Consider the following 12,946-nt stretch of genomic DNA (forward strand, 5'->3'; position numbering starts at 1 on the left):
ATAACAAGGACAGTAGCTACCACATCTGCTGTCTGCTGGAAGCAGCATCCTCTGAGGTTCACCCTTACAGAAAAGCCATGAAAGGGTCATTATCTCTATTTTACAGGCAAATGAGAAAAGGTTCAGAGAAGTTACACGACTTGCCCAAGGTTACATTAAGTGATAAATAAGCAGTCAGTCCAGGATATGAATCCAGGTGTGTCAGAACACAAAGCCTATATTCTCTCTACATTTGTATTAGGGCAAAAAAAGAAACATGGGGGGTCTTCCTTTTCTTGTACTCATTCTAGTATCACAAGGTCTTTTATTTCCTGCTGCTCTTACTTGCAATAATATTTAAAACATTAGGAAATTTTTACTCCTCTTTAATTCTTTTTATCTTTCGCTTCATCTTCCCTTAAGAGTTTATTATCAAGATAAATAAAAGGTTGGGTAGCCTTCCAATTTGGGGACTATAAGAGCAATACATTTAGAATCTAAAGACCCAGGACTGAAGTCCTATCACCACTACTTATCCGGATTATTACAATATTACGTATCAGACATATTATTAACCTTGTACCTCAATTTTCTCACCTGTAAAATGACAACAACATTACAAGAGAATTGTGATGGTTAAATACCATTATCATTATCTTATGTAGATTATATTTTCACTTAAATTCTGGGTGGCTGTCAGTGAAATAATGAGCAAATTGTCTCATAGTTTCCAAACACACCTGTTTCTTCATACTCCCTTGGTGAAAAGAAAGATCAAAATAACAGTGTACCTAATACTTCAAAGTAGCTGAGTGCTTGAGCTAACAAAAGGCTACTCAAGGATTGTTTCAATGTGGAAGTTACACAAAAATTCTTTTTAAAGTCTATGCAAAGCACATAAAAAATTTCCATTCCATCAGACTCTTTCATTGGCAAAACTAATATAATAATATTTAAATGTTGCCTAAAACTTATTTTTTTGCAAGGGTAAGAGAACCACTGACCATGTGTGGAAGATCCTCTTCTTCCTTGGCCACTGGAAAAAGCTGCCATCATATATCTTACGCACAAGACAAAAGAAACTGCTACCAAAGAACAAAACAAAAAAAAAAACCTGCTACCTTACTCTGGTCCCTTCAATCAAGAAAAAGAAGGGTTTTAGCCAGTTGAGAGTAACCACAAAAGTACAATGAAAAAAAGAAAGGAGACTTCATTGGTGGGCCAGTGGTTACGACTGTGTCTTCCAATGCAGGGGATGCAGGTTCAATCCCCAGTCAGGGAACTAAGACCCACAGGAAACATGACTTGCCTAAAATCTTCCTTGATAAGATAACCCCAAGATTTGTGACCAAATCTTTGTGACCAAATGCTTGGTCCCAGGAGATAAAGGCTGCTGGTCCAAGCCAGTCCCAGGATTCTGATCCCTTTCTGCCAGGGACTGAACTAGCAGTAAGTAGAAGACCTAGTACAGACCAGTGAAATTTGAGAGGAATTCTTTTGAAGGGTTCCTGGGAAAGACTTTCTTCCCTGATAAAAAAAGAAGCGAACAAGGTGGCCCATTTTTACCTGCCACTTCCTTTTCCTGCTTCTAAAGTGGCCATCTTGATACTGTGAGACTTACACAAATGATAAATCATTATCAAACACCTAGCCATTCTGGAATCTTTCACCCCCAGATTTTTCTGCTAGTTATTTGCATTTGCCTTTACTGGTTAGTCACTGTTAGTTGGGTAGTCTGTAACTTTCATCCAAATTTATTCTTGATACCCTAGGTCAGGGGTCCCCAACTCCCTGTTAGGAACCAGACTGCACAGCAGGTGAGTGGTGGAGGGCAAGTGCATGAGTGAAGCTTCATCTGTATTTGCAGCCGCTCCCCACTGCACACATGACCACCTAAGCTCTGCTTCCCGTCAGATCAGCAGTGGCATTAGATTCTCACAAGAGCACAAATCCTAACCTAAAATCAAGGCAGAAGAGCCTGAGATTGCCACAGAATAGAAGTAAAGTGAATAATAAATGCAATATGCATAACTCATTCCCCTCACTCCTGGTCCCTGGGTCCCTGGTGCCAAAACTGTTGGGGACCACTGCCCTAGGTCCCATATGTGTAAAGAAGTTCTTTATTTCATCTTCACTTTGGAATGAGTTTTGCTGGATATAGAATTCTTCTTTGACAACAGCTTTCTCTCAGCACTTGTACTGTAGTTTATCAGCTTCTATTGTTGTAGAGAAGTCAATTGTCATCAGGTTATCATTTTTCACGGGTAATCTTGGGCAATCTCTCCCGCAGTTTTTAAGACTGCCTCTTTATCCATCACATTCTGTAATTTTACTATAACTAGAAGTCGATTTATTCGGCACTTCATAAACTTCTTCAATCTGAAGGCATAGGTCTTTCTTCAAGTCTGAAAATTTCTTAGTATTATCTCTTTATTTCCTGTTTCTTCCAACTTTCTTCTAGAGTTCCTATTGGACCTATAGTGGACCATGTCAAGCCATGCTGTCTCCCTAGTTTCCAACATTGCATTTCTGTCCTGCATTTTGTGATCAGTCTCATTTCTAGCTTTCAACTCACAAATTCTCTTTTCAGTTTGTCCATTTGACAGCTTTTGCAATTTACTGGGCATCAGAACTTCAATTATTGTAGTTTTCATTGTCAAGCCCCTCAACTGTTTTTCATGGGGCTGTTCATGTTAATAATTTTGTGTTTGTCTTTTAAGGATTTTATTCCCTCCTTTTATCTTTTTGAAAATTGTAAACAAACATGAAATTCCATTTCAGATTGCTCCATTATTTCTATTTCCTTGGGTGGGAATTTCCTACTTGTTACGTCCGTTGATTATTTAATGGCAGTGGATTTCCTCATATGGGTTTCATTTTACTTTGAATGATTCTTTTCTATACAGTGCTCACTGTTCTTGAGCATTTCATGACATCATCATGGTTTCACAATTCCCTTAGCTCAGTTATCAAGGCTGTACAATTTAAACTAGGTCTTACACTAGGATTTAGGGTTTTCAGCCCTCAAAACACCATACCTGAATATACTCCAGGCCCAGTTTCTACAGTCAGAACAGTCCCTCTTTTTCCCCAGGCCACAGGCAACTGATACAAAAACTTCCTGCAGGAAGCCCAATCTCCTGACAACACGACATGCTTTATCCTCCTATTACTATGACAGCTATCTTTTCTATCCCTGGTCTATAGCTGGCTATGTATCCTTATATTTAAAAAACTAATTTTCATTCATTATTCTTATATATTTGAAATGGAAAGGAGAGGTTCCTGCATGCACTGAGAAATCTTTACTAGAACACCCTCCACACCTCACTATGCCACCTTGACAGCCAAGAAAACTCCAAGAGTTCATATGAACAATTAAGATTCACAATTCCAGACTGTACTTAGACTATAATTTAGAAGGCTTCAAAAAAAAAAAAAGGCTTCAGCAAGAACCCCTTGCTGAAGGTAAGTCCAAGACCTGACTCTCTAATAAAAAAAAAAAAAACTACACTGACTCAATGAATTTTAACTGGCAGAGAACAAAACAAATACCATAAAGGAGGTGCTTCACACAAGCTCTGCAAGTCAAGGGTCAATGCAGACAAATAGAAATTATACTGTATCTGAGGCCAAATTAACCAGGTGTCAGTTTTAACCATATCACTCATTAGTTATGAAACCATGGGCAAAATGTTTTTGCTCTTATCCCCTGATTAAAAACTTAAATGAGTCAATGGGTAAAACTTTAAATACAGTAGAAGGAAGAAAGGTGAAAGCTCTAATTCAAAACACTTTTTGAGGGCTGTCCATCCATTCGGGTTTGGAGCTTTGGCCCTGCTCTGCCACAGATCCACAATTTCCTCAAAACAGAGAATGGCAGCAGTCTTGGGAATCCGATACAATCCTTTAGCCAGAGCTCATTACATAAGGCCCAAGTCCATGAGAGTTCACAACCCATTCATTTTCCAGACCATGGCATGGTCTTTTGTGTTCAGGAAGGAAGTGCAGTTCAGGTCTTCCTTCGGGATTCTGCTGATTAAATGAAGCTTGCTCAGGCTCATTTAGTCAGGATGACAGAAATCCAAGCACATGTGGTAACATTTAAAACATCAATATGATGATAATATGCGAAGATCTGAAGCTTTGTTTTCTTTCTGGTAGATTTATAGGGAAATTTCCAAGGTCCTTAAAGAAGACATCCACAGATCTAAAATGTAATTTAAAATAATCATAATTAGCTTAGTTTCTCCTTACATTGTATTTCTGATCACTCTCTGTCTATAGTTTTCTGCTGACATTACTCAAACCCAATCCACCCAAACAGAGCTCCCTTCAAGAACATCTAACTATACTTTAAGACTTAAGATTTAACTTTGACTGGGCAAGATAAGATCTGAAAAATGCTTCAATTGATATATTTAAAAATAAAATAACAGTTGCCATTTCAGTTCAGTTCAGTCCAGTCGCTCAGTCGTGCCCGACTCTCTGCAACCCCATGAATCACAGCACGCCAGGCTTCCCTGTCCATCACTAATTCCTGGAGTTCATTCAAACTCATGTCCATCGAGGCGGTGATGCCATCCAGCCATCTCATTCTCTGTCGTCCCCTTTTCCTCCCGCCCCCAACCTTTCCCAGCATCAGAGTCTTTTCCAGTTAGTCAACTCGTCGCTGCCATTTACTGAGCCCTTATTAAGTGACAAGCTCTGTACTATGTACTTTAGTCTCATTCTCTCATGTAATACTCAACATAATCCTATGAGGGAGATGTTAATATCCTCACTTCATAGCTGAAGCTTGTGAAGCTTCAAGATGTTCATCAACCTTCAGAGTCTATGTTCTTACTACTGTAACACACTTGCATTAAAAATAAAACAAGTCAGTTACATACCTAGTCAATTATGCCTACCATTCTTATTTTAAGTATAACCTATGAGCATGGTTAGATTAAGGGCCTTGGACTCACTACATGGAGGAATATACCGAGGATATCAAGCTACAGTTGAAAATGGAAGGCAAAAGACATAGAGGGACTGGATTTTCTTTCCCCATACCTTTAAGGATGCCAAGTCAACCTGTAGTTTCAGATTCATCATGTACTTGTCTTTCAGTAGCGCAGCTGTTGTCATCTTTTACTTCCCTTCTCTGCTTGATTTCTTGCTTGATTCCAAAGGGGACTTTTCCAGTTTTACAAAAAGATGATGACTAATGTTTTTCACAAAGAGGTAATCCATGAAATCCTATTCCATGTAACCCAGGATTGGGTTTCGCATTTGTTATCTATATTAGGCGTAAATAACACTGACTCCAAAGTAAACGTGTGACATATAAAAGCTGATGGTAAAGAACAAACACTAATGAGACAACAGGCATTCTTACAAGTTAACATTTCAGGTCTTCTCTTGGACCAGAATTACTTCCAAGAGATTTTACATAATATACAAACACACACCCACACATTTACATGCTTATATATGCATAAACTACCTCTGAAAAATACATAAAAAACTGCTATACTGGTTGCTTCTGGGTGGCTGAGAGAGATAAGAGGCAGATTTTTTTCAGGCCATTTTGTATGCCTTTCAAATCCTGAACCATGTGACTTGATTACCTATTCAAAAATAAACAACGAAAACTTATGAAATGGTGTCTAATATTTTAATGTCTTGGTCACTACAGAAAAATAAATAAATATACAAATATCAAAAGTATAAAAAACTATGATGTAACCTTTATTGTATCATGAAAGACAATAATGGTCACTATCTATTACTAAGTATCATTCTACTCGTATTCTATAAACTCATTCACAAATCTATGTTTCAAGAAGTCCTCCAGTTCCCAGCCTGAGATCCTAGATCTCTTGAAGTTGTAAAGGTAGTGACAGTCCTGGATTTATTTTCTGTATTTCCCAAAGTGGCACTAACTAAAATGCTGAATTCCTTTAAAAAAAAAAAAAATGAAATGAGTTATTGCATATCTCTCAGAGGCTATGAACAGAAAATTAAAGTATGTCTGATTAATAAAATTTCTTGAACAAAGTATAAACTAATTAGTGTTATCTGTTAAATAATCATGCATACCACAGATCTTATAAGAGAAAACAACAGATGTCCATTGTACTGAAAAGACCAGGAATCACTAACTCTTGTCTATGGAAGTGATTGGGGAATGAGAGAAAGGGCTGTAAATTTACGTTCCACCCCACCCAGAGCAAGGCTGATATGCAATATTCCCCTTTCTTTTCCTTAGCTTTACAAATTATTGCATGAGAAAGGTTCACATCCTGCTGCGGGTTGGAGCAGGAAAAAGACTGAAACCTACTAGTCCATCTACATTTTTCTGGGCACTCACCCTTCTCCAAGTTTCTCTAAGACATCAAACACTTCTTCCGGTTGTTTAGTTAAACTATCTTCATCCAACTTTTTCAGCTGCCTATGAATGAAGAAATTTAAGTATAAAACACATTGTACTTACCAGCAACTTGCAAGAACACAAAACACATTATTTACTTTACAATTAGCATCTGAGGAATTTCTCTGCAAAGCCTACACTGGTAAATGCCAATAAAGGCAAGCTAAACTGATGCTAAAGCTGAAACTCCAATACTTTGGCCACCTCACGCGAAGAGTTGACTCACTGGAAAAGACTCTGATGCTAGGAGGGATTGGGGGCGGGAGGAGAAGGGGACGACCGAGAACGAGATGGGTGGATGGCATCACCGACTCGATGGACATGAGTTTGGGTGAACTCCGGGAGTTGGTGATGGACAGGGAGGCCTGGTGTTCTGTGATTCATGGGGTCGCGAAGAGTCGGCCACGACTGAACTGAACTGAAGAGACCTTTAAGGGAAGCTGAAGGGCTGGTCTGTGGAAATGTTACTTGTGTCCCGGGTCACCTTCATGAGCAGAATCAGTACCGGAGTGTAAAGAGCTACCATGAGGCTGACTTCAGTTCCATAGGTGTAAGAATTTTCTAACAATAAAAGTTGCTCTGAAATGGTTTAGACTGCAATTAAGAAGTCCCTAGATTCCCATCACTGGAGCATCAAGACAGAAAACGAGTCCTTGTGTAGCTGAAATGCAGTAGAGTAGATTTAAGCATTAGCTAGAATCCGTTTAAATCTTGAGATTCCATCAACTAAGATGGCATAACTCTCTGTTCAGAAAAGATGCTTAATGCAAGCTTAGTAATGAACTGAAACATGGTCTTAGATTGGAGGCCAACGAAGATGGAGAAGAATCTTGCTCCCCATTAGCAAGATTTTGGCACTTATTTTTGTTGAAACACACGGATTCTGTAAGGTATCACAGAACGGAGAGTGGAGCGTATATGCTCGGCTGTGCTCAAAAGTGAAAACAGAACCAGACAGCTGGATGTTTCAAAGAGCCTCACCAAGACTCTCCTGGGGTGACTGCGGACCTGACTACTCCCCCAAATCAAAGATCTTGCACACAACTTCCATATAATTCAGATTTTTCTATGACAAACCATGATCAACATAGGAGGTTATAAATTAAGCATAGGGTGTTTTTCTTTTTCAATTGAGAACTGTGAAAATTATTAAGTCTTAGATGAGCTGTCTGCTAAGGAGCATTTGTGTGCGTGCACTACACCATGGTTTCCTGAAACTACAACGGACAACAAAGAAAGGAGAGCTCAGGAAGTGGTGAAATATGGAAGCAGTCCACTGGAAATTTCTTTGTAAAGAAAAATGTTTAAACTAGCGGGACAATACCAGCTTTTACAAGGAAAGATGAACTAAAATACACACGCACACAAATGTGTACCTTCCTAGAGAAAATGGCAAAGCCATAAGAGAGGCCAAAAAAAGCCCCACACACCTGAACACATCAAGTGTACGTACCTTCCAGTAAATGCTGACCTCAAGAAGGCAATCTTAACAGGATTTTATAAATATCAAAGACCAGTGAAAGGGAGAACTGCTCGAGGTCAATAATTGCCATGACTTGAAAATTAACCAAAGAAACAACCACACTGACCTTTGAAAATCAAAAGGTCCCAAAAATTAAATTCCAATGACATCACAAAAACTCCCAGGTCCAAAACAAAAAGGGTGGAAGTGAAACTTCAATGTCAGAAGTGAAATTTCTATGAACCCAGAAATCAGAATGAACATCTCACAATGGGGGTGGGGGGGCGGGAGTGGGTAAAGCATTGATTTATAACTGTATAAACAATGGACAATACCTCTTTTCTCAAGTATAAAGTTTTACAAACAGCTTATGTAAAGGAAGATCAGATGTGTTCCTTTGAAGCGGTGGCTTTGTGGTTTATAAAGAGCAAAACTCACTATTTCAACAATTAGAGACCACGGCATAACAAAGGAAACGGCCACTGCCATGAGATAGCTGCAGGGCTCTGATAATACTTTGACAGACAAACTTTATATGACTGTTCAGATGCTCCTTTAAAACAATCTAGGTGGGGTTTTATTTGCTTTGGGCTTAAAGGATCTTATCATCTCTGGTGCCTGAACCTAGAGATGGTCTATAAGAACATTTGCTAATGGACTAATGCATGTAATGATGAGAATCATAAACCTTTCTCAGCACTCTTCATGAGGTTTCAAAATTAAACAGAAGTTTGCCCCGAGAAAGTATTACTGTGCTATCAACAAATAACAATTCTATGGAAAGTCTTTTGACAAGGGACTCAATGATTACATGAGTCTTCATGGAAGAAGCACTCTAAGCAAACAGCCCCACTTGGATGATTCAGCCCTTTCGACTGTACTTCCCCAGGTCCTGGGTAGTTTCAGTGCTTGTTCATAACTGAACAGGCCGAGCCAACACAGCCTCCAAGGACCAGACACCAGGGGATGTTCCACTCCTAAATCAGTCGCGCGGGTGGTCAGGATCCCAGAAATGCACTCTACACCTCCACCACACTATTAGCGGCTAATGGCAACTCACTTCCTAAAATCATAAACTTCTGAAAAATAAACAGAAAGTGAAAAAACGTGAAACTCCCATGCAATCTGTCAACTTTATCATTTCTCTCATGTTGTTGGTTCTTGTTGAGTTGCTCAGTCACGTCTGACTCTTTGCGACCCATGGACTGTAGCCCGCCAGGCTCCTCTGTCCACGGGATTCTCCCAGGCAAGAATACTGGAGCAGGTTGCCATTTCCTTCTCCAGGGGATCTTCCCGACCCAGGGATCAAACCCACGTCTCCCGCGCTGGCAGCTGGGCTCTTTACCATTGTCCTTCTCTTACTCACACACAAACAGCAAACTCAGGAACACAAAGAGCACTTCCTACCCTGGGATTGCTTTCCCTTACTGGAAACACGTGCCATCTGAATCTCTGAAAAGACACCAGTACCTTCCCAAACACAAACAAGGGTGCTCATGAAGTCATTACTCACTGGTCTGGCTAGCTCCCAAACCTCTTTCTCCCACCTTAGAACTTTTCTAAGGTCCATTTTATTTATATATACCTATAAATGGCAACCCACTCCAGTGTTCTTGCCTGGAGAATCCCAGGGACGGGGGAGCCTGGTGGGCTGCCGTCTATGGGGTAGCACAGAGTCGGACACGACTGAAGCGACTTAGCAGCAGCAGCAGCAGCAACATTCTCCTTCCACACAGAATTCGTTATGGGTTACAACAAATATGTAAGATAATTGGATGGAGCTTTTCGATGGAAATAAAATATATGTGCCCACCCCAACCTCCTCAAACTCATGTTAAAATCTTAATGCTCAATATCTCAGAATGTGACTGTATTTAGAGATGGGGCCTTTAAAGAGCTAACTAAGGTAAAAATGAGGTCACATGGGTGGGCCCTCATCCAACATGACTGGTGTCTTCGTAAGAGGAGATGAGGACATAGGCACAGAGGGAGGACCGTGTGAAGACACAGGAAGGAGGCAGCCATCTGCAAGCCAAGGAGCGAGGCCTCCAAAAAACAACCCGGCTGATGCCTAGACCTCAGACTTCTAGCCTCCAGAACTGTGAGAAAATAACTTTCTGTTAACTCACACCATCTGTGAGATCAACATGGCAGTCCTAACAAACTAATATCACTGGTAATAAAGTTAACTGGCTGAAAGGCAGTTCACTAGCTATGAGGAGCAGGAAAGCACCTGTCATTCAAGAATTCAACCCTGCAGAGGATGGGATGATTTCAGAGAACAGCATCATCGAAGCATATACATTACCACATGTAAAACAGATAACGGATGAAGCAGGGCACCCAAAGCGGGTGCTCTGTGACAACCTGGGGGAACAGGGTGGAGAGGGAGATGGGAGAGGGGTTCAGGATGGAGGGGACACATGTACACCTGTGGCCAATTCATACTGATGTATGGCAGAAACTATCACAATATTGTAATTATCCTCCAATTAAAACAAATTCAAATATAAAAAAGAATTCAACCCTGCAACACTTTTCTCTTGCACATTTAATAAAATTTTTAAAATCCAAAAGGCACAGAAATGAATGTGTCAAAAACCAAAACGGTTTACTTTTTTGCCCAAGATTGTACAGCATAAAGTAAAAGCAGAAACAAAACTCAGATTCCTAATCCTCTCTTCAATTAAACCAGCACGCCCAGGAAAGAACGAACATATTTCAGAAGGAAATATAACCAGTGTCCATTTATAGTTGGATCTACGGTGCAACAGCAAATACCTGCTAACATACACAAGGCCCTGTGAAACAAGGGTACTCCCAGAGAGGAATCAGAGTGATACAGCTAAGAGCACGGACTTTGGACCAGACTGCCTGGATTAAAATCCCAGCTCTGTCACCTAGTAACTGTGCAACTTCTGCCCAATCGCTAACCTCTCTGGGCCTCAGTTTCATCACCTGTAAAACAAAGATACAGGTGATAAGATGGTCAAACGAGTCAACAGTTAAGCTGAACCATATGAAACTATTTTTATACATCAAAAGTGGTCAAATATCAGCAAATTCATATGGTTCAATGACAGACATGGAAAGCACTGAGAATATCTGGCACCCAGTAAGTGCTAGATGGAAGCAATGATCGTTTTATTTCAGACTCGGCGCACTACAGTAGGGTGACTTACGAGTCCGTCCCAACCAGCTATTTGCCTTCTGCAGTGTTTGTGCACTTCAAAGAAAGCCAAGGGCACAGGCCCAGCTGTGGAACCCTTCCCTTCACCTCTCCACTGCCCCACACTCCCACACACTGAACACTTCCTACTTTAGAGCTCATTCTGCTACAGGAAGTCAGAGGGCTCTGTGAAATCGAAGCAAACTTCATGGCACCTCAAGCTGTACTCTCCGTTTTTCTCCAGATGTGGCAGAGTGATTGAAAACCCCCGGGGTCCACAGAGCAAATCACTGACACAGCCGCAACCAACTCAGGTCTGACTATCTAGGATCAGCCACTCCCCCTGATCTTGACTTACAACAATTCCAGGGAGCAGTAGGATTTGGAGCTGATACAAAACAATAGAGACCTGAAAAAAGGGCACAGTCTGGCTGAGTCCAGCAAGCCAGAGCTAGAGCGAAAGAAAAGAAACACACAGGACTGTCTCTCAACTCTTCTGGGCCTCAGTTTGCCCATCTTGAAAACGGTCTCTTATTTCTCTACCTCCCAGTGTGGGAGCGAGGAAGATTAGGAAGATCCTGGATATCAGAGAGGAAAGATGCCATCATCTAGAGAGGGGACACTACCAAAAACATCTAAATCGCTGCGCTTCACGAAACCTCCCTTACTAGACCGTCCACCTTGCACGGCACACCTTCCGCCTCAGGCAGCAGAGCTTCTCCCCTCAACAGACCCTCCCCACTGCACCTCTGGTGGGACTCCCTCGCTTAGAAAGTCTGCCCAGGTCTGCTCTCTGCTGGTTCCCGCCCCGCCCCTTGGCCAGACCCCCCTCGTAGGTCCTCATCTGGCTTCAGCATCCTCCGTACCTCAGTGAGTCCCTTCTAGACAGGCTTCACCCAGCGGCCCCCGCCCTCAGCAGGTGCTCTCCCCAACTTGTGTCCAGTGCCCCAGCAGCTGCCCTCCCCACCTGTCCCCCACCTTCCGCCAGGATGTCCGCCTCGGCAAGCGATCTCTCTAACCAGCCCCACGTTTATCCCCCGGGGCCGGACCCCCACCGGTCAGAGGTTCCCCCATCCAGCAGGTGCCCCTTCAGCCGGATCACCTCGCCCCGCAGCTCCGTCCCCTCCAAGGGGGCTCGCACGCCTGGGTCTCCCCTCCGCCGGTCCCCGTCTTTCCCTCCCTCCACCCCCTTCTTCTTAGCCAGCGGTCCCTCACCGGCGCGGCGGGTTCCTAAGCTGCACCGTAGCCATGGCGCTGCCAGCAGCCGCCCAGACCCGCTCACTGCTCCATCCTCCCCCGGGACCTCCTCGATCCCGCCCAGCAGACCCTCCCACACTTCCGCTTTCCGCCCCTACCGGAAGCCGCGTGCCGCGCGGGAGCGGGGCGGGGCCGCGAGGGCTGGCTCCGGGTCACGTGGCGCGGACACCGGTCACGTGGCGCGCTGGGGCGCGGACCCGGAACCGCGGAGGCTCCTCCCGCGAGGGAATTTCAGTCGGGTCTCGAGATTTGGCGTCCTTGTCTCTCTGCGACACTTCGCCCAAGAAACTCGGTCTGAGACCCGAGAACTCAGCTCTGCCTCGGGCCCTGCCCACCTCGTTTCTCAGACACAGATACTGAGACTTCCTGCGAAGAACCGGCTTAATAAAAAACTGTCTATTCTTAACCACCCAAGTTTACACTGTTGCTGGGAAGCGCAGCTGCAGGTATCGCTGGAGCTATTTGTGGTTTTCTGCCGTTCTTCCGTGGCTGAATTCTTGTACCAGGTGGACGCTGGAACGTGCATAACGTCTCCTTGGGTGTCACGGAGCATCAGCCTGCAAACTGCCCCACCCTCATAAGAGCCTTACCTTTGAGTCAGCTTGCGGACATAAAAATAGCCAAGGTTTATTAAGCTGTTGGGGCTTCCCAGATGGCGCTAGTG

General features: G+C 42.9%; 1 protein-coding gene across 1 annotated transcript in view; it reads right to left on the reverse strand.

Moving 5' to 3' along the window:
* The window catches only part of STK4 (serine/threonine kinase 4), a 92,035-nt gene extending 79,685 nt beyond the window's left edge, over positions 1–12,350 (reverse strand). Inside the window, exons 1-2 of the mRNA XM_055437684.2 lie at positions 12,241–12,350; positions 6,335–6,415 (exon numbers count right to left, since the gene is read on the reverse strand). Coding sequence (XP_055293659.1) covers positions 6,335–6,415; positions 12,241–12,275 — 116 coding nt within the window. The 5' untranslated portion in view covers positions 12,276–12,350. The remainder of the gene's footprint in view (positions 1–6,334; positions 6,416–12,240) is intronic.
* Between the last annotated feature and the right edge of the window lie 596 nt (positions 12,351–12,946).

The sequence above is a fragment of the Moschus berezovskii genome, chromosome 15, assembly GCF_049115385.1.
Source record: "Moschus berezovskii isolate FMDL1 chromosome 15, NW_MosBer_1.0, whole genome shotgun sequence".
Classification (NCBI taxonomy): domain Eukaryota; kingdom Metazoa; phylum Chordata; class Mammalia; order Artiodactyla; family Moschidae; genus Moschus; species Moschus berezovskii.